The sequence below is a fragment of the Typopeltis vanoorti genome, chromosome 2 (assembly GCF_054136105.1).
Source record: "Typopeltis vanoorti isolate ZY-2024b chromosome 2, IOZ_Tvanoo_1.0, whole genome shotgun sequence".
Taxonomy (NCBI): Eukaryota; Metazoa; Arthropoda; class Arachnida; order Uropygi; family Thelyphonidae; genus Typopeltis; species Typopeltis vanoorti.
Window position 1 is genome coordinate 20926146 of NC_143550.1, and position 20357 is coordinate 20946502.

Genomic DNA, 20357 nt, shown 5'->3' on the forward strand with positions numbered 1-20357 from the left:
TCCTTCTTATATCTTTCTATGTATTGTTTTATAAATGGCCCTGTAAATTACAGACAAGAATTAAGATAAAAATAAAGAACGAAGAATTTTGTATAATTGGATTATAAGTGTGACCCCAGGCAGTAATACGATGTCCGAGGCACATGCAATGCCCATGTGGAGATGCAATGGTATGGTGTGTAGCAGGTGCAACCAATGACGTAGTAGGGAGAGCAGATGCAGAGGAGTATAAAAGGTTTGGCAGTGTGAGCTCTCTCTCTCTCTCTCTCTCAAATTTTTTGTGGCCCTTATCCCGTGGCGGGAGCCGAAGAGAAGTCGTTCGGGTGAAGGCAGGATGGTCAAGCGGCGACGGTACAGTTAAGTAGTGACAGAGTTCAAGCATTCTCATCGATGCAATGAAACATCCAGCCGTATCTTTCCATCAGAGAAGTTCGAGTATCCGGAAAAGAAGTGATTCATGACCGAAATCACTGGATGGTCGAGACGAGGAACAACAGACCCCAGAACTAGAAAACCACCCGAAGTAAGCCTGTAGGAAAATCAGATGTGAAGAGCCTCCTGAAATATAGAACTGGTTGGTAATGTAAAAATTTTGTGTCCATAGTATTGTATTTTAAGGCCAGGGTGAACGAAAGTGAAATTTCTTGATTGAAAATGTTCAGGGTATTTGTTGGAGAGTAAGATACTCGTGAGCGGGATTGAGACAGCTTGACTCAGTTTGTGTACCTTAATGTGATATGTCGAGTATAACATAGATCTTGTCTGTTAGTGTAACATTTACCCTTAGGAATTCCTCATTTAATTTATTTTCTTTGAATGACATGTATCATAACTTAGAGTGAATAAACTTTCATGGTTTCTTTACAAAAATCAAGTTCTGATTATTCAAGCCAATGCACCACTTGCTAAAAGTAGAACCTGTTTAAGTAAAAGCACAGGAACTGGTTACGACTGCAGTAGAAGATAAAGGATCGTAAAGTTTGTTTGTGTTAGATTAAGTAAATTGCGTAGTAGTCTGCGGGGCAACTCTCTGACAATATTAATTCTGTTGTATAGGAATTAAGATGGCGCAGCATTAAAAAATAAATTTTCTTAATTCTGAAAAGGAGTTGACTTTAGATTTTCAGCCAGGGAGAAAGTTGGCTCTACCTTGGGGCAATCAATTTTTCTGAAGGATTTGAACATGAGTTCATCTAAGAGTGTGGCCACAGTGAAATTAGGGAATTTTGATAGGTAGCTATAACTAAGGCAATGAGAAGTAAGGAGTGAATTAGAATAAAGATAAAATTAATTGAGGAGGGAACGCAAACAGAATTTAACATAAGAAAATACAAGACATAAAATATATTAAAAATAATAACTTATATAAAATAAACTACATAAGTATAACATGTTTGCTTACTGACTTCAATTTTAATTATTTTGTTACAACTCCAGTAACCACAATGGCAGCTTCAGGTTCTAGAAAGAAATGCCGACAATATTCGTTAGAAGAAATGAAACGAGGCCTATGTGTCTTCTTTGTGAAAAAACTTTTAGTAACGATGCAATGAAACCAGCAAAAATGAAAGATCATCTTCAAAGAATCCGTTAATTCCAGTTTAGCAAAACAAAGAAATAAGCTAGATATAGAATTCCGTGACGATTTAAGGCTGAAACTTACTAATTTTGAACCCAACATTGCTAATTTTGTCAAGAGTCACGAAGCACACCCTTGACATTGACAACGTTTGTAAATTGTATACTAAGTTAATAAAAGTCTTATTTTCATATATATAAGGAAGATTGTATTATTGTTATCTAAATTATATTTTATATATTATTTATCCCTTCTATCAAACATGTAATGTTAAGAAGGACGTCAAAAATGTATCCCTTTGACCTTAAGCCAATATAATTATACTATATTATACATACAATAAATACTGTAACTATAAAATAAACAATCTAAAAACTCACACAAGCATCTTTTTTGCTTGTCTTATTATAATTACGTAATAGTAAAATAGAGGGGGTCGATAAAGTCAAGAAACTTTTGAAGGGGTCAACAGTCAAAGAAGTTTGGCAACCCCTGCTCTAGTTGCTCTTGCCGCCTTCATATTGACATTAAAAATGTCTTTACCAGTGCTACCAGGAATTTTTATCATGAAAAAAAAAAATCTTAAATTGGAATAGTTGCATTATAGAAGGCATGTTCAAGAGAGTTGAATGTAAACAGAGCAAGGAGAAAGAGAGAGTACTAAACTAGTACAGAAAGGATAGGTAGTGAGAAAGGAGACAAATATCAGGACTTAGGCATAAGAAAGCCTGATCTTTTGGCATCAAACAATGGTGATATTAAGTAAAATTGTTATAATTCAAATTTTTTTCATAGTCCTTTCAGGATGATTTTCATAAGCTAGAATTTACATAAGTCACACATCTGAATTAATCTAGTTCAAGACCTCAGAGACTCTTTAATTACTGTTAAGAAATTTGGGATGAAAATCAGCAGTAAAAAGACAACTATAAAAAAAAAAAATAGAAATGTAAACATCAGTTGCATTCTCATGGAAAAACCTAAGGATTAATTAACATATTTCAGCTAATCAGGTACAATTTTTAATGATATGGAAATTGAATAATATGCCAAGCAGGTATGGTGGGGAACCAGTTGAATAAGTTTATATGTAATTATTATTATTACAAATGATATTTGAAGGACTCAACAAGGAAAAGAGAGAGATAATAGGTATTTAAGTATGAAATGTCTAAATACCTGTTATCTCGCTCTTTCCTTGAATGTTTCCTAAGGATTCACTCACAACATCTAAGCATAGCCCAATCCACACATCATGTATCTCGAGAAAAACCCAAATTTCACATGTTCCCTAACAACATAACTAGTTAGCTTACAGAAATGAATACCCCCCCCCCCCCTCCACCTCAATATGAGGCACATGTTCATAGTGTAGGTGATCCCCAAGTAATGATACTGGCCCCTTTTTTTCTTCCCATATTCTTCTCTACCTTTTCTGGGCATTTTTTTTTAACAATCCTATCTTCCAGACTAGATCCAGATTACTGGGATCCAACATCCTGTTGCCATATTTAGTGTGCAACCCATGGACATACAGAAAGGGATGATCTTGGTAATCATATACTACTTTGGCTTCTGCTTCAGCAAGATAGGCAATGTTGCAGTAAGTCTCCTTCCCCATGATCCAGGGCACCAGCACCACAGCCTTTTGGTGTCCCCTGGTATTCCCTGATATCCCCTGGCATTCCACTCCTGAGCAGAGTCATTGCTTGCTGGAGAGAGGGTGTCCATGTGGGGACACCCTTTAATCACAGGGTTATTTTTCTTCCTCCCTGAGAAGAATGATTATGATGACATTTTTTCTTGAAAAATATGTTTCTTGCATCAGAAATGGTATGTGTATTAATAGGATTAAATGTGCTTTTTCTTTTAAAGTAAAATGTTTGCCACAATTATATGTTTATTACATTTCATATCAGACATGAAACAACATGCAATAACAGGGTGTCCTTATTATCTGAATGCCATGATATGTGTGTGCTGTTTCACTAAACAGACAAACATATCATACCATTCAGGAATACTGTAGATGTCAGAAGACAAGACTGATATATGTGGGTTAAGACCACTGTTGATACTTTCCTTACAGCTTCCTTCTCTTTGGTAAACCATGTTACACAGAGAAGGAAGTTGTAAAGAAAGTATCAACAGTGGTCTTAACCTATATGTGTGTGTGTGTATATATATATCAGTCTTACCTTCTGACACCTACAGTATTGCTGAATGGTATGACACATCGTGGCATTCAGATAATAAAGACCTTGTTATTGCATGTTGTTTCAGGTCTGATATACATAATTGTAGCAAACATTTTACTTAAAAAAAAAGCACATTTAACCCTATTAATACACATAACATTTCTGATACAAGGAACATCTTTTTTAAGAAGATAAAATGCCATCATTATCATTCTTCTCAGGGAAGAAGAAAAAAATAATCCTGTGATTAGTAGTCATTCATTGTTGTTGCATAGTGTATAAAGTATACAACAACAACATTAAGTTCCTGGTATGTAGCCTTAAGTGGCATTGCATTGGTTGACTTGTATATATGTAATGTATACAATGTTATTATTTATTTTTTAACAAAACTATCAAGAATGTTTTGGTAGTGTCAAGACTTATCTTCCATCTTCAACTAAATATAGTTAAGTGTAAGTTTTAGCAAATGTGTAGTGCGCAGCATGAATGGTTTGGTAAGTGGATGGTTTGCCATAGTGAATTTGTTTTTAGTTTAGCATTATGCCTTTAAGGAGTTTTGACAGCATTATTTGCTGGAGTGATAGCAAAATGCAAACTATATCCAATTTCCACTTCTTAAAATTCTGTATGCAGCACACTGTTTTAATTAAGATGTCAGAGGGTAGCTTTTATACATTTAAATTTATAAGATACTTTTATAAATACTATAGTAAATTACTTCTAGATGTTGCAAAAACAAGCAAAATTCATCTGTTATAGTGTACTCTTTCAATCATGTTTAATAGCCTTTGATTATATTTGTTCAGTAACTTAAGCAGTTATATGTAAATTTGCTGTATATTTAAGAGTGTAATTGTTTTCAGTGTCTCCACACCTTGGTACAGCTGCCCTTTCTGCTGTTCCTTCACCTCATGCTGTTTCTATCAGCACTGTGCCTCAGGGAGCAACAGGACCTCACTCTGCTGCTACGCCTGCGCCTCAATCACAGACACCTTCCTTACGTGCAGCACCTTCTCCCGTACATCAATCTCCATCAGTTCATGTTACTCCTGCCCAAACTCCAACACCTGCTGGTCATCCTGGACCAGCTCTGACTCCTCAACCAGTGGTGTTTCATGGACCTATGGCTCAACATCCATTGCAACCTGGACATCATAATCCTAATGCACCTCCAACTCAGAATCCTCATGTAAGCCATGTAACTCAGCCCCATCCTCATCCAGCCAGCTTTGCTGGTACCCCACAACCTGTAGTAATTATGCCACAACAGGCAGTCCCTGGTCCTCATGGTCCTCATCCTGGTTCAATTTCCTCATCAGGTTCACATGCCCTTCAAGGGCATGCTATCCATGGACAAACTCCTGGTAGCCATGCAGGCACACCAACACATGTATTGCCGCCCATGACAGTTATCCCCACTAGTGTTGGTATGGTACCTGCACCAGCTGCAATGACATCTACTCCCTTTGTTCCACATCCACAAGGTAGGGATCAAGAATTTGTATAGTGTTTTGTTATAATTATATGAATCCACATTTATAGCTTATTATAGTTTGGTTACTGATACAAGAAAGAAAGGAAAAAAAAATGACTACCCAGGAAAGATGAATGTATTAAGTAGCAAATAATTCTCACTCAAAACTAGTAAACAATTCTGAAAGATTGCATGTATAATTTTTGAAAATCCACTTTCTCTAGGTATGTGTGCCATTTATTTAACTCAGTGCTATTTATTTATCAGTTAGAAGCAATTTTTATTTAAATTGCTGAATTACATATAAATTGATTTTGGTTCATATTTAACATTTAATTTTTTAAATGATCATTTTCAACTATGTTATGATCCTGTGTTTTTGATATGAAAAATTATAAATTTTTACCATGTTATTGATGTAATATCACTGTGGAATTTCTCATTTGTCACATAAACACACCAAAAAAAAATTGTAACATCATTTAGGATGATCCTTGAAAATGTAAAGACTAGATTTATTAGCTCTCTTGGAATTTAGACAAATCTAAATTTAGATCATGGAATTTACTTTTGTATCTTTTATTGCTTATGTTACATCTCTGACAGACTGATTTCAACTGAAGGTGAGATAGCTGGGTTTTTCATCCCACAAAGCAGGCAAACTGACCGTTAGCACATACACACACACAATTAACAGACAATACATTGGCCTCATATCCTAAGTTGCTTTGGCCATACATCCAAATAATCAATCTAGGAAACTGAAATCCAGAATTTTTGTGTGTTTCACAATATGCTTTGATATCTATTAGATCGATTTGTCTATCTTGTGCAACTCCCACCCACAAAAAGTTTGAAACCTGTAGTACATAGTTCCTTAGTCTGCTAAGAGACTTAAATTTATTATCATTACCAGCCACTCTCCAGGGAGTCAGGGACTCATTTGAGAGAAGCACATATAAACTATAAACCACACCAGCTATCATATCTTTTCATCCTGAAAAGCAGGCAAACTGTCCATTAGAACGCACAATTAACAGATGTAATACACTGGCCTCTTAGCCTGAATTGCTTCGGCCATAAATCCAAATAAACCAATCCAATCTGGCAGATTGAAATCCAGAATTTTATTATTTATATTTATATTTTAACTTATTTATATTTAGGTATGTTTCCCAATATGCTTTGCTATCTATTAGATTGATTTGTCTGTCTTCTTGTGCAACTTCCACCCACAAAAAGTATGAAACCTATAGTACATTAGTACTTTGGTGTGCTAAGATACTTTTAAATTTATTGTAATTTCCAGCAACCTCCAGGACTCATCAGGGAAAGACCATATGAACCACACCAGCTGTCATACCTATTCTTCAATTCATTCATGCTACCTGCACTTGCCAGCTCCAAGAGAAAAATCTAGCTCTCACCCCTTTCTTGACTGCATTCATTCACAACTGCTATGGATATCCTCTCACCCACTCCTTACTCGCTATAAAATTAAAATTTCCATCTGCTGATATATACTACATGATCCTTTCAGATGTTTGTAGGTGTCTATCATTTCTCTTTCTCCTGTTTGCTAGTGAACTGCAGTCAACAAATTCTCTATCTCTCCTCATAATGTACATTCCACGGTTCCAATATCATTTTAATCACTGTCCTTTGCACCCTCTCCATGTCTGCATTATTTTGGAAACCAGACCAGATCTGAGGCAAAATGACTTGCATGTCAATGTTTCCTTCAGCATTGCAGTTATCCTCTGAGTTGTATTTGCAATTTTTGCTATATAAATGTCCTTAAACATCAACTTCCCATCTACTAAAACTCCAAGTTCCCTAGCCTGATCAGTTTCTTCTAGCATAATTCTGCCAATATAATATGTCATTTGATATTTCATTACACCAACATTCCAAAAATTTATTGGCCAAGTCAAATATCAAATAAAGAACTATATAAAATAACTAACACAAAAAGTATTCAAGAGGAAATCAAACTGTGAGATGGACAGGACATTTATTCAGGATGAACCATGATGATATTCTAAGGGTTGCTCTGACTTGGACACCTGAAGAAGGTGTAAAAGAGGAAGACCAATGCTTACATGGAGAGAAATGAATCTGGATGAACAAGCTAGTTAGAAGCTAGAACACTGCCTCTGGACAGAAAGTTGTGGAAAGAAAGGATCTTAGCCTTATGTGCAACTGGGCATGAAGAGGATAAGTAAGTAAATAACACCAACATTCATAACTTTACATTTATTAACATTGAACTGATAGTCATTTTCACATGTCCATAATTCCAGCTTTTTGAGCATTTTGCAAGTGCTGCTTGTCCATCCCATTCCTGATTACCTTACTTATCTTTGCATCATCAGCAACCAGCTATATGTCACCTTCATATCTTAATGCCATTAATATAAAGACTGAATAACAATGGATCAAGGACTGATTCCTGCGGTACACCATTGGTCACTTTAAATCTTGCAGACACGCACACCCCATCAGACACCACTTTTTTTTTTTTTATATTGGTCATTCAGCCATCCTCTTATCCAAGCTAATGGTTTATACATTCCCACTCCTCCAACTTATGAAACAGCCTTCATTGCAATATCCTGTCAAAAGCTTTATTTAACAAAGTCCAAAAGCATCATGGAGTATCCATTCTCTTTATCCAACTCAACTGTAATATTATTATACTAGTTGCTACTAGTGAACTAGTTGCTCAAACATGACCTTCCCCTAGTAAACCTATGCTGTTCTTTGAAAATTGTAGATTCACTGTCAGTCCATTTCAGTATTCAAGCTCTTATCAACTTGTCCACAATCTTTCCAGCAATTCCAGAGATAGGTTGATAGGCCAGTGTTGACTATCATACGCTTAGGTTTATCATACATTCTTCGTGGTCCTGTGGAATCTTCTCTATTCCAAGACTCATATTTCATTGTCTGGTCAAAAGCATAACCAGTTTAGCTTAATACTTTCAGCATTTGTGCTGATATCTCACACTGGGCAATATTTATGTATTTTTATTTTATTATTTTTTTTTTTCTTGACTTATTGAAGAGCACCTCTCACCAGATGTCATAATACTTCTGAGCACAACCTTCAGTCCAAACTTCTTTAAATGGAACAAGCAACCTTTCAGAATGGCCATTGAAAGCACACCACTTTTGCTGATCTTTTCATGGAAAACTTGCTAACAAAATAGATCCTTGATCAAACTAATCCCAAACCTGTGGAAATGTGTTGACAGCTTTATACTTTTGGAAACGTGTCCAATAAAAAATAAATTCATTCTCTGAATTTATTCCATCCAAAAATTTGATTCACATTAGAATTATAGTGCAGTAAAAACTACCTTTCTTGATATTTTTATCTCAAAAAAAATCCAGGAAACATTTCATTTTCTGTAAGCCCATCCATACTAGATGTTATCTCTTAACCATCCTGAAAAAAAAAAAAAAGCAGTCTATTTCAAAAGATGAAGATAAGATAGATCGCTTCTTTTTTCAGGGTGGGAACTTCTTTCTCTGAAATTTACATCAGTGTGATTTATAGAGGCTAGTGAGTTCATCAACTGATGTGAGGTCATCAGCCTCGATAAACAAGTAGCTTAGTCATGAAGATATTTCACTCACAAACCTTTTGTTATATATGCTTGAGTAAAGGATTAAAATTTCAAAAATTATATTTTTGAAATTATATTCAAAAATATAATTTCTTGACAAGTTTAATTATATTATATCATCATGTTTGTTTGTGGTTTAAGCCAATACAGTTTGGTCTTCTAAGGAACAAATTGCCAGCCCATCCTTGTTGTTTTGGCATTTAAGTGAGTAACTAATAACCAGGCACACCAGAAGAGAATGAAACTTTGATAGTGGTTAGATACCTGGACAGTTCTCCATGTTCCTTACCATCTATATTCAAATGTTCTCTTAATTGCTTTGATTCTTAAACCTCACCCTTCTCATAATATCCAAGTACTGTAAGATTTTTAGTTTTTTATTACCCCCCCCACACACACAAAAAAGACTAAAGGGCCTATAGCAAATAAATGATGTGTAGGCAGAAGGTCAAGTACTAAAAAATTTATTACAATTAGATTTGAAAACTTTAAGGTTGTATATTTTACAAAAGAGAGAAGAAAAGATATTGCTTGAATGAGCAGATGAAGAGGAAGAAAAATCTGTTCACTGAATTTGAAATTGAACTGTGAATGCATTGTGGGTATCTTAAGAGATTGGTTAATGGAATTTTTAAAATGAATAAATGGCTATGAAAATCAGTAGAATGAGGCTTGTTCCTGATTGATCAGGTGGTTAGAGCGACTGCCATGGCTGCTAGTTAGAATCCTCTGTAAGGCATGGATGTTTGTAACTGCTTGCTCTCATCAAACATGTGTATATAGCCCTTAGGTAAATTTATAAGGCTTATCTACTAAAATTGGTGCAGCCAAAACTTGAACATCTGTGTGAAAAAGAAGGGAGAAATTCAACAAGCGACAATTCAGTGAGATCAGTCGCATCACTGTAGTGATTTGATCAACTTAATTATTGTCTGTGATGCAGAGAATTCAGAATGTTTAGAAAACTCTTACAAACATTATCCTAGATATGGTATACTAGATTGAGTTTTTTTAACCTTAAAGACAACAAGGTAATCATCTGAAGGTTTTAGGTATAGATATTCATCCTACAGTATTATTTCATTTGTGAGAAGGTTTTTCTTTCCGTTGGAGACTGGATTATGGATATACAGAAGAAAAAGAGTATACACAAAAAAAAAAAAATCTTGAATATTTCAATTTCAGAATTTGATAATTAAGCTCCATCCAATGTTGATATGCAGTCCTGATATGTAAATGACCTTGTGAGTTTTCCATGAATCTAAATGAATGCATGGGTAAGAGCACTAATGACAAGAACTGTGGGAAATTTAAAAGCTGCTTGTGCACACTGGGGTAAAACAAAAACCCTATTAAGAACTTTTGTATTGGAAACACAATTGAGCATATTAGGAGCTTAAATTGTATGATTTTATATAGTTTGAAATTTTACCTTCTCAAACTCTAATCATAGAAAAATATACCATTATGATTTAGATTGGACTGATCTTTATCTTGATAAATGTTTCAGTGCAGTAATTTAGAGTTCATCCAAATTATCCCTGGTGTCACTCTTGTGCTGAGCCAATTGAGATTTGTGGTTTTATAATTGTTTTGATTCTTCACCTCTCTTCTGAATAGTTTGATTTCAGTTAGTTGCATGAACATTGTACTTGATAAAAATGATATAGGAACAAGTTTCTCTTTAACAGAAATAGTTCCAGATTTCATTGATCAGTTTGAGAATTATAATGAGACATTTAGGACCTTAGGCAATGGGGATTATATGTAATTTATATTGATTTGGAGGATTATGAAACATTTGAAACTTAAAAATGAAATAACTTTTAAGTCTCAATTTTACCTAATGCTCCAGAAGCAGTTGGCAAGATTATGTAATAATGTATCCCATGCAGTTCAGTCAACTTTTATAGGCTTATTTTTCCAGATGAAATGTCCTAATTCTAAGAGGAAGAATTAGCTCTCTAAATCCCATAATTTTTAATATTCTGTTATGGTTAACCTAGTATACATATTCTTGTATATGTAAAATAGCATTGTTAGGTATGTAGCTATCATCAGTTGCCTTCAAATTTCAAATTCTTTTAGTTATATGTTGATGATGCTGTGGGAGATTCGTTGCAATAACCATTGCTAACTGTTTTATACTCTGTTAAAAAAAAATAATAATAAATTTAAATTATTAATTTGAATTTTACTGTGTTATGTTACATGTTTAGTAGCTTTCTCTGTTTCACGATCACAAAATCTAACTAGTTGCAAAAGATGGACATATGAAAGGTGCTTACCTAAAAGGTCTTTATTTCTCTTAGGCAAGCACCCTACATATGTCCGTCTGATCAGACACCATCTTTTTATTGAGGAACCATCAGTTGTTTCTCCATACTTTTTCATAGCATTTGTCCAATGGCCAATGACCCAAGAAAGAAAATCCTTAGTTGATCGACGGTGATGGAATCTACATTGACCATTTCATTTTAATTAAAGAGGCCTCCAGAAGTTGACTGTTGCCATATTGTAAAAATAATGGAAGTGAGGACAACATGACAGTAATTTAATGGTAAAGATTTTTCACTCTTCATAGGAATAGATTGAATTTTTGTTGATTTCTGAAATACAAGATTAATACCAGTGTAATAGAAGAGTGTGAAAAACCAACATAAAACCAGAGCTGGCTTAGGAGCACAAACCTTCAGAGTAACTGGTGAAATTCCTCAAAGCTAGAAGACTTTTTTGTTATCTAAATTGGACAAAATTTTTCTGATCCCTTTCTGTAAAAAATTGAAAGGTGGATTGATTGTTATATTTAGTAGTAGCATGACACCCACCTAGATCAGGGTAGGAGTTGTACAAAAGGTAAATTAGGTCATTCACCCAAACGAGGAACCCTTTTATTTTATGAATGAGTAACCAGTATTGTCTATTAACTCGTTAATTGGTAACTGTAACTTAAATCCTGGTTCTGTATTCTGTTTCCTATTTATCATGTAAGAGCATGGGGTGTCAATAACACATTAATCTTCTAAGGATTATAAGTTTTCTTTGTGTATTCAGAAGATGTTCTTATTCTCTTCTATTAGAGAATAAGTCATCTTCTGAATTGGCTGGTAGTTATTCTCTTACCTTAATTTGGCAGACTGTTTTAAGTTTTTGATGAACATTTGATTTAATTTTTATTTTATAAGCAATTGTTAATTTAAATTTTTTCATTTTTAGGTGTGTAGCATTTAGCAGAAATTGGTGATATGAAAATACCTACAGAAATAAAAACATTTGTTGTAAGTTATTGTAAATTGGGCATTCAGCACAGGAACTTGCTAAGGCACACAATGAGTAAGTGATTGTTTGGGGGAAACCGATTTAATGAAGTGACAAGTGGTATTCATCCGAAGATCTACTAAAACAAAGAAGCCTCCATTTTTAGGACATTTATCTTAATTGCTGAAAAAAAAAAATAATAAATAACCATAAATAAATATGCTCCTCGACAAAGTTTTTATCAGGTCTGTCATAACTTATAAATTAATTCAATAATTAACATGAAAATAGAGATTAAAACAAAGTTAAAGGGGTAAAAAAAAGAGAAAAAAGAAAGATGAAATTAAAATTTTTTTTGAAAACTTGCATCTACTAATTATGATTAGTCCATACAAATAACATGATCAGAACCTAGTATTAAACTGTACTTTATGTTACAAAAAAAAAAAAAAAAAAAAAAAACGGTTTCATAATCATAACAGATTTGAAAAAGGCATCAATCATGTTGTCTTACATTAATGTGACTTGACAAAAAGATTTAGATACTTGTTCAAAATTAATAACATTCATTTCAGGTCAATGTTTTGAGGTCAGTGGCATTATGATGTTACTTATCTTAAAACGTTAAAACATGCCATTTATTATAAATATAATAAATTGATTTATTTTTGTTTAAAGTTTGTATTTTTGTTTATATAAACATCATTTTACTTACCTGATGAATGTATGCAGCAAGAACTAAACCCTTTTTTTTTTTCATAAGGGATTAACTAATAATGCGTAATTTAAAAACATTGACACCTTTTTGGTTGGAAATCTTTTGCGATCACTAGAATTAGATAGCTGCTCATCATGCTAGTCATCATAATCTTTTAACTGCTGGTTATCCATTTTGAACAAAGTATGAATTCTATCATAGTTAGACAGGAACATTTTCCAAGTGCTTCCATTAAATTTAAAGGTATATCAAAAATTCCTTGCAAGTAAGTCAGCAGATGGCTAAGAGAATAATGTAAGAGGAGAGCAAAGCTATGTGTGAAAGTTGAATAAGCTGATAGTTAAATAAAAGTCATGTTTGATATGTGTAAAAGTGTTAATAGCTAAAAAGTCATTGGAAGACTTTGGGATATTATGGAAGATAAATATCAGTAAAGTGCAAATATCAGGAACCTTTCTGATATATATCAGGAAAGTTCTGGATATCTTGAGTAATTATTATTATTATTTTGGTAACCTCCTTGGAGTCAAGACTTTGTGGGAGGCCCATTCAACCAGCAACATGTTTCATAATGAGCTTTGAAGTTTATTACACTACCTGCACTCAGTGCATTCTACTCACTAACATCTCTCTTCATGTAAAACATCTACTCCTCTTCACCATATCTTTATACATCTTCCATGGATGGCCTCTTGTTCTTCCCATCTTAACATCCACTCTTTTTGTAATTCTTTCTGTAGTAATCTGATAGAATCCCTTAACTAACTTGAAGGTCTATCATATCTCCTCTTTCCATCCACCAACCTCTGTAATCCACATTCTCTCAAACACTCTTCATAACCAACACTCCAGAGTCCTGATATCACTTTGGTCATTCATCTTTGGTGTTTCCACATCACAATGAAAACTAGGTGACCAAATCTGAGCACAATAGTCCATATGTGGCTTACCAGTCACCACCAATTCTGAATGTTAACTTACAACTTAAATATTGACTGTGTATCACTCTGTTCCAAGAGAAAAACCTCCTTATCCCTACATGTCAATGTACTTTTTATCATAGCAGTGATTATTTTGAAAAACTGTTAAATGAAGCAAGTATTAATCAAACAGTGGTAGAAAATATTCAAGAAGAATGCAACCATGAATACATATCAGTACTTAAGGCAGAAAAAGTTGTCAAAAACTTAAAATGTGGAAAATCAGCTATAGTAAAATGTCTGATCAGAAGGTTGAATTTTGGATAGAGTAGAGCTCTGATAATATCCATCAAATCCAACTTTACAGAGTTGGATTTGACAGATCATGGAAATATAAAAGAGATCTGTACTGAGTTTTGCAGATCTGGAAAAAAAGCATAGAGCAACATTCTACAGAGTGATACATAGTCTATATTTAAGTTATAAGTCAACATTTAGAATTGAAGGAGGTTCGATGCAAAATCAGATTTTTAAGACACTCTGTCTCCACTTTTATTCATCTGTATGTATCACATTATGAAAGAAAGTAGCATTAAACCTAATATCAGGATCAGAAATAAGCTTATATATGGAAATGTACTCCTAAACAAATCCACGTCTCCAGAATGTTTTAACTAAATTAAATAACACTAACGAATTTGGCATGACCATTATCATATAAAAGACATAAAATAGGAAAATAGGCAAGAGCATGAAAAACTTCAACTGCCTTCTCAATGGGAACCTATAGAACAAGTAAAATATTTCAGCTATTTAGGTATGATTTTTAGTGAAGATGGCAAATTAAATACGGAAGTAGACAGCAGAATGTTGCAAGCCAAAAATTATGTTAAATATTTATGAAGAATAGTGATTTCAAATAACATTTATTAAAGTAAATATGAACTCTTTTTTTTTTCTTGCCTTGTAAAACACCATTGTGTGTTTCAGTTTGAGAAGCAATTTTTCTGTTTTTGCAAACAAACAATGTTATTTAAGTTAAGAGATATTACATCCCATATTGTTTCATAGCCGAATATAGAAACTATATAAAGTTCGGTGAGTCCAAGCATAAGCAAATACCTGGATAGTGCAACACACAACCCATTTGGTAGTGCAACACTGAGGCAACTCATAGCAAGGGTGGAGCAAGCTCCGATCACTGTTCTTGGTATTTACTCATAATGTGAAACCCAGCTCCTAGGAGTTGTATTACTGTTCTACATTATGAGAGAAGGTCACTACCCAGACCAGTTTCAATCTTTATTGAGGTCTCATCAGTGAGTAGGTAGACCTAGTTAATACCAAGTTTGTAGCAAAGAGAACTTACATACCCTGCTATAAGAATTGCCAAGAAGGTGTCCTAATAAATTACTAATTATATGAAGAGGGGGTGCTTAAGGGTCAAAGCTGTATAACTGAGAGGAGACCTCCACATAGCCTTTAAAGGAATGCGGAGAACCGACCAGGGCTTCTGACCTAATGTCCAATCCTCACCTTCTCGTGGTGCACCCTGTTGGGTATCTACTTGGATACTAAACGAACGAGGATGGGCTGGCAATTTGGGATTTAGCCGACCAAATTGTATTCTTATTGGTTAAACCAAAATAAAAAATGATGGTACAACATGACAAAATTTCATGCCAGCTGGGGCGTCACCCGGTTAAACAAGGCCCCCGTTGTTTTTGCCAGGGAACCAGGGCGAACAGCGAAAAGTCAGCTACTGGAACAAATCTGAAAACAAACCCCAACTCAACATCACCAGAGTTAAAGATCGGTACTATCAACATAAGAAACCTGAATGGCAAAGAAATGGAACGACTGAGGAATCAGATAAGTACCAGATCAACATAATAGGGGTGACTGAAACAAAAAAGACAAACTGGCAAAATCTTTCTAAGAAATAAATACAAACATTATATTCAGGCAATGACAATTAAGGAAAAGAAGGAGTAGCCATAGTATTCAACACAAAATATGAGGCTAATCTTCTTGAATGGCAGTCAGTCTCAAGTAGAGTAATGTGGGCAAATATGAGAATGGGGAACTGGACAATGAGACTTATTTGTGCCTATGGTCCCACAGAAGGTTCTACTAAGGTAGAAGTGGAGGAATTTTTTGAAGCTTTAGAGAAAGCGACTGACACAATGAAAAAGGAAAAGTTGGCCCTTGTTGGGGATCTAAATAGCAGAGTAGGAAATAATTGTCAGACATACAAAAATATTTTGGGAAAATTTGGAGAAAAGAACAAAGCTAATAATAATGGCAAATATCTGTTGGATTTCTGCTCAGGACATGGACTGGTTATTACTAACCATGTTCCAACATAAAAATGTGCACAAATTCACATGGTGAGAAGAGGCTAGGAATAAGAAAAGTCTCATTGACTATGTTATTGTTGATGGTGATGTTTTCTCCCTGGTGCAGGACACCAGAGAGTACAGAGGATTTGAAATTGGAAGTGATCACTATTTAGTCTTGAGCAGGATAAAATTGAATTCCATATTGAAAAGAATAACATGTAAGAAAGTTTTAAAGCGAATAAAAGTTGAGCAGCTCTCAGATGTGAACTGTAGACTAAAATACACAAAGATTATTGAAGAAAAAATGAAAGAGTTTGAGAACAGGAATCAAACCTTCGAGTTTCAGTGGCAAACTCTGAAAAAAACATTGATTCATTCTGCCAGAGAGGCATGTGGTGAGGTTGTCTGCAAGGATAAAAAAATCAGAACTCCCTGGTGGACACAGAAAGTTAAAGAGGCAGTGAAGGAAAAGAAGAATGCATATCAAAAGTTCCTGTCAAATAAGTCAGCTTGTGCTCTTAGAGAATATAGAGACAAATGCAAGAATGCTAAACACTGTGTAAAACTAGCTAAACAAAAGTCACGGGAGGACTTTGGCAAGAATATAGAAAATAAATATCAAGAAGGTGGCAAAATATTCTGGAGGTTGTTGAAGAAGCTTAGGAATGGAGGAAAGAGTGCTGCAAAAGGAGTTAGAGATGATAAAGGTGACATGAAAACTGGAGAAAAAGATATCCTTAAAGTATGGAGTAATTACTGTGAAAAACTGCTAAATGAAACAAGCAGTGATAACAGCACAGTGGTAAAAAACACTGACCAGGCATGCAGGCAGGAATACATATCCATACTTGAAGTAGAAAAAGCCATCAAAGGCTTGAAATGTGGAAAGGCAGCAAGAGTAGATGATATTCGACCAGAAATGCTGAAGTATGGTGGTATAAGAGTCTTACAGTGGCCGCACTGCATAGTTCAGAAAGCCTGGACAGAGGGACAAATTCCCGATGATTGGAGTAGAGCTCTCATAGTACTCATATAAAAAGGGAAATAAAACTGAATGTGAGAATTACAGAGGTATTTCCCTACTGAGTGTTCCTGGCAAAATCTTTGCAAGTATACTTGAGAAATGGTTGAGAAGAATTGTGGAAGAAAAGCTTGGTGAAGAACAAGCTGGATTCAGGCCAAACAGAGGTTGTCAGGATCAGATCTTCACTTTACGACAAATAGTCTAGAAAGCATGGGAATATAACAAAGATCTGTATTTAAGTTTTGTCGATTTGGAAAAGGCATATGATAAGGTGCCAGAGAAGCTATTCAATACGCTGCAGTTATGTGGTGTCAATGGGGCATTATATCAAGCAATACTTAGTCTTTATTTGAGTTGTAAGTCAGCAGTTAGAATTGAAGGAAGTACAGGAAGATGGTTTAATGTTAAATCTGGTGTGAGACAAGAATGTGCATTATCCCCTCTGTTATTCATTATCTATATGGATCACATTATGAAGGAAAGTGGCATTAAACATGATATCAAAATTGGAGATGTTAATGTTAGCTCTTTGCTTTATGCAGATGATGTTATACTTCTAAATAAATCCGATACAAGTCTGCAAGATTCTCTGACTAAATTGAATAGCTGTTGTAATAGATATGGTATGAAGGTCAGCAATTAAAAAACAAAGACAATGAAAATAGGCAGAATCATTGAAAATGTCAACTGTGTTGTAAATGGAGAATCTGTGGAACAAGTAAAACATTTCAGCTACTTAGGCACGATTTTTAGTGAAGATGGTAAATTAAATATGGAAATTGACAACAGAATCATCAAAGCTGGTATGGTAAGAAGTCAATTGAATAAATTCATATAGAATAAGAGAGAAATTAGTCGGAACACTAAATTAGCTGTATACAAGACAGTGTTCAAACCAGTTTTAACTTATGGATCTGAGAGCTGGGTAAGAAGTAAAAACACTTGACCAAAGACTAGAGACCGCAGATATGAGAGTCCTGAGAAAGATTATAGGCGTGAACAGATGGCATCAATGGCAATATCATATTAAAAATGAGGATATTAGGAAAGAACTTGACATTGTCTGCATCCAGGAATGCGTTAGCAGAGCTAATCTCAGGTGGTATGGTCACCTAAACAGAATGGGCGAGGAAAGATTAGCAAAACAAGCGTTCTCTACCAGGTTGGCAGCAAAAGGACCTAGAGGAAGACCAAGATATAGGTGGATTGATACGGTACAAAGTGCCTTAGATGATAGAAATATAAGATCTGATAATGTTGGAGTCTTGACAAGTAACAGACTGATTTGGAGGAAAATTGTAGATAGGAAGTTAGTAATGATATAATTTTTTCATGTAGTACTATTATATCCTGTACACCCCTTGTGGGTACATGGCAGGAATCTGATGATGATGATGATTATGTGAGGAGCCAAAGGCTTCAATTAGGCAACATGAAATTATTTAAGTTAAGGGATATTACATCCCATATTGTTTCATAGCCAAATAAGAAACTATATAAAGTTCAGCAAGTCCAAGCGTATGGGATGTAATATCCCTTAACTTACATAATTTCATGTCACCAAATTGAAGCCTTTGGCTCTTCATATAATTAGTAAAAATAATGTTATATTGCATTACTTACTTTTCAATTGTGAGACTTTTAATATCAAATTTTATATCCCATAATATTTCAGATGAAACTCAGTCGCTGTCAACACCTTTAGCTTAAAATTGCAACAGACGAATTTACTTTTTTTTTGCAGGATATTCATTCCAGTAACATCCAGTGCTTAACTGCTGTTGATAGGATATGGTGAACATGTATGGAATATCATCTTATGGAGTGATTCAGAATTTATGCTCATTTTGAAGATTTTCAGTTACATCTTTCCCCTTTGCTTTTCTAGAAACTGAATCATAATTACTCTAATTTTTTGCTGGTTTGAAAATTTTCACAGAGCATATTTAAAATCAGTTAATTCGTTTTACCATTGTCACAAAAAGAAATAATGCAATAACATGTCTGAAGAAGATCCCTTCTTTTCCATTTGTTCAGCTATTTGCTGAAATTATTCTAAGCAAATACATGTTGTATTTCCATATAAAAATTGCTTATTCCCCTCAACCGAATTCCATAATATCTGAAACACATTTACTATATATTTCTTATATATATATTGTGTGGCTTGTGTTCTGACCAAAGCAAAACCACCAAAAACTAACATGCCCAGTAAAGAAATTAAATCTCTACTAGAACTAAAGAAAAACAAGGAAATAATAATCACCAAAGCGGATAAAGGGAACACCACAGTATTGCTTAACCAAAAGGATTACACAGGTAAGCTGAATGCTCTATTTTAGATCGGGCTACTTACCTCCCTATCGAGTACAATCCCAGCAACTCACAAATTAGAAAACTCGACAGGCTCCTTAAGAAGGTCACTTTGTGACCTGTGGAAGTCGCTAACAAATTAAAACCATTTAACTCCATACCCCCCCCCCGTATTTATGGACTCCCAAAAATTCACAAGGAAAATGTGCCATTACGTCCCATAGTGGATGGCATTGATTCCCCCACACACGAACTAGCTAAACATTTGGTCAAAGCTCTCACACACTATACTGGCAACACACCTTCACACAAAAAAACTCAGCCCACTTCAAAGCCAGCATAGAAAACCTTACGCTCAAACACACTGACATAATGGTCAGTTTTGATGTCTCCTCCTTATTCACAAATGTCCCACTCAAAGAATCCTTAGAGCTAATCCAAGCTAAATTTCCTCCCGATATCACAGCCCTATTTCAGTTCACAATGAACTCAGGCTATTTCGTTTGGCAGGGAAAATTCTACAAACAAATGTAGAGGGGACAGCCATGGGTTCTCCACTCTCCCCCACCCTTGGCCAATTTCTTTATGGATACCTTTGAAGAAAAAGCCTTAGCCTCTGCCCCACAAAAACCAACCATATGGCTTCGCTATGTTGATGAAGTTCGCTATTTGGCCACATGGCTCCGATGCACTCCTCTCCTTCCTAACACACTTAAACAACCAACACCCCAGAATCAAATTCACCCTGTAAGAAGAAAAAAACAACTGCCTTCCTTTCTTAGACACACTAGTCACTCGCCAGCCTGATGGAACCTTGGTTTTCTCAGTCTATAGAAAACTCACCCAATACAGGCAGATACATTCACCAGCAATCTCCCCCCCCCCCCTCACAACAA

At 34.9% G+C, this 20357-nt stretch overlaps 1 protein-coding gene across 4 annotated transcripts in view; it reads left to right on the top strand.

Annotated features, from left to right (window-relative positions):
• Window positions 1–12364, top strand: part of LOC150108866 (uncharacterized) — a 377690-nt gene extending 365326 nt beyond the window's left edge. For 2 of the 4 annotated variants that reach the window (XM_090403872.1, XM_090403896.1), the window contains exons 16-17: window positions 4644–5264; window positions 11283–11830. In XM_090403872.1, the coding sequence (XP_090259998.1) occupies window positions 4644–5264; window positions 11283–11338 (677 nt within the window). In that variant the 3' untranslated portion in view covers window positions 11339–11830. Of the gene's footprint in view, window positions 1–4643; window positions 5265–11282; window positions 11831–12102 lie in introns of those variants that run through there. The other 2 variants (XM_090403887.1, XM_090403879.1) reach the window with 2 other exon arrangements.
• The last annotated feature ends 7993 nt before the right edge of the window (window positions 12365–20357 follow it).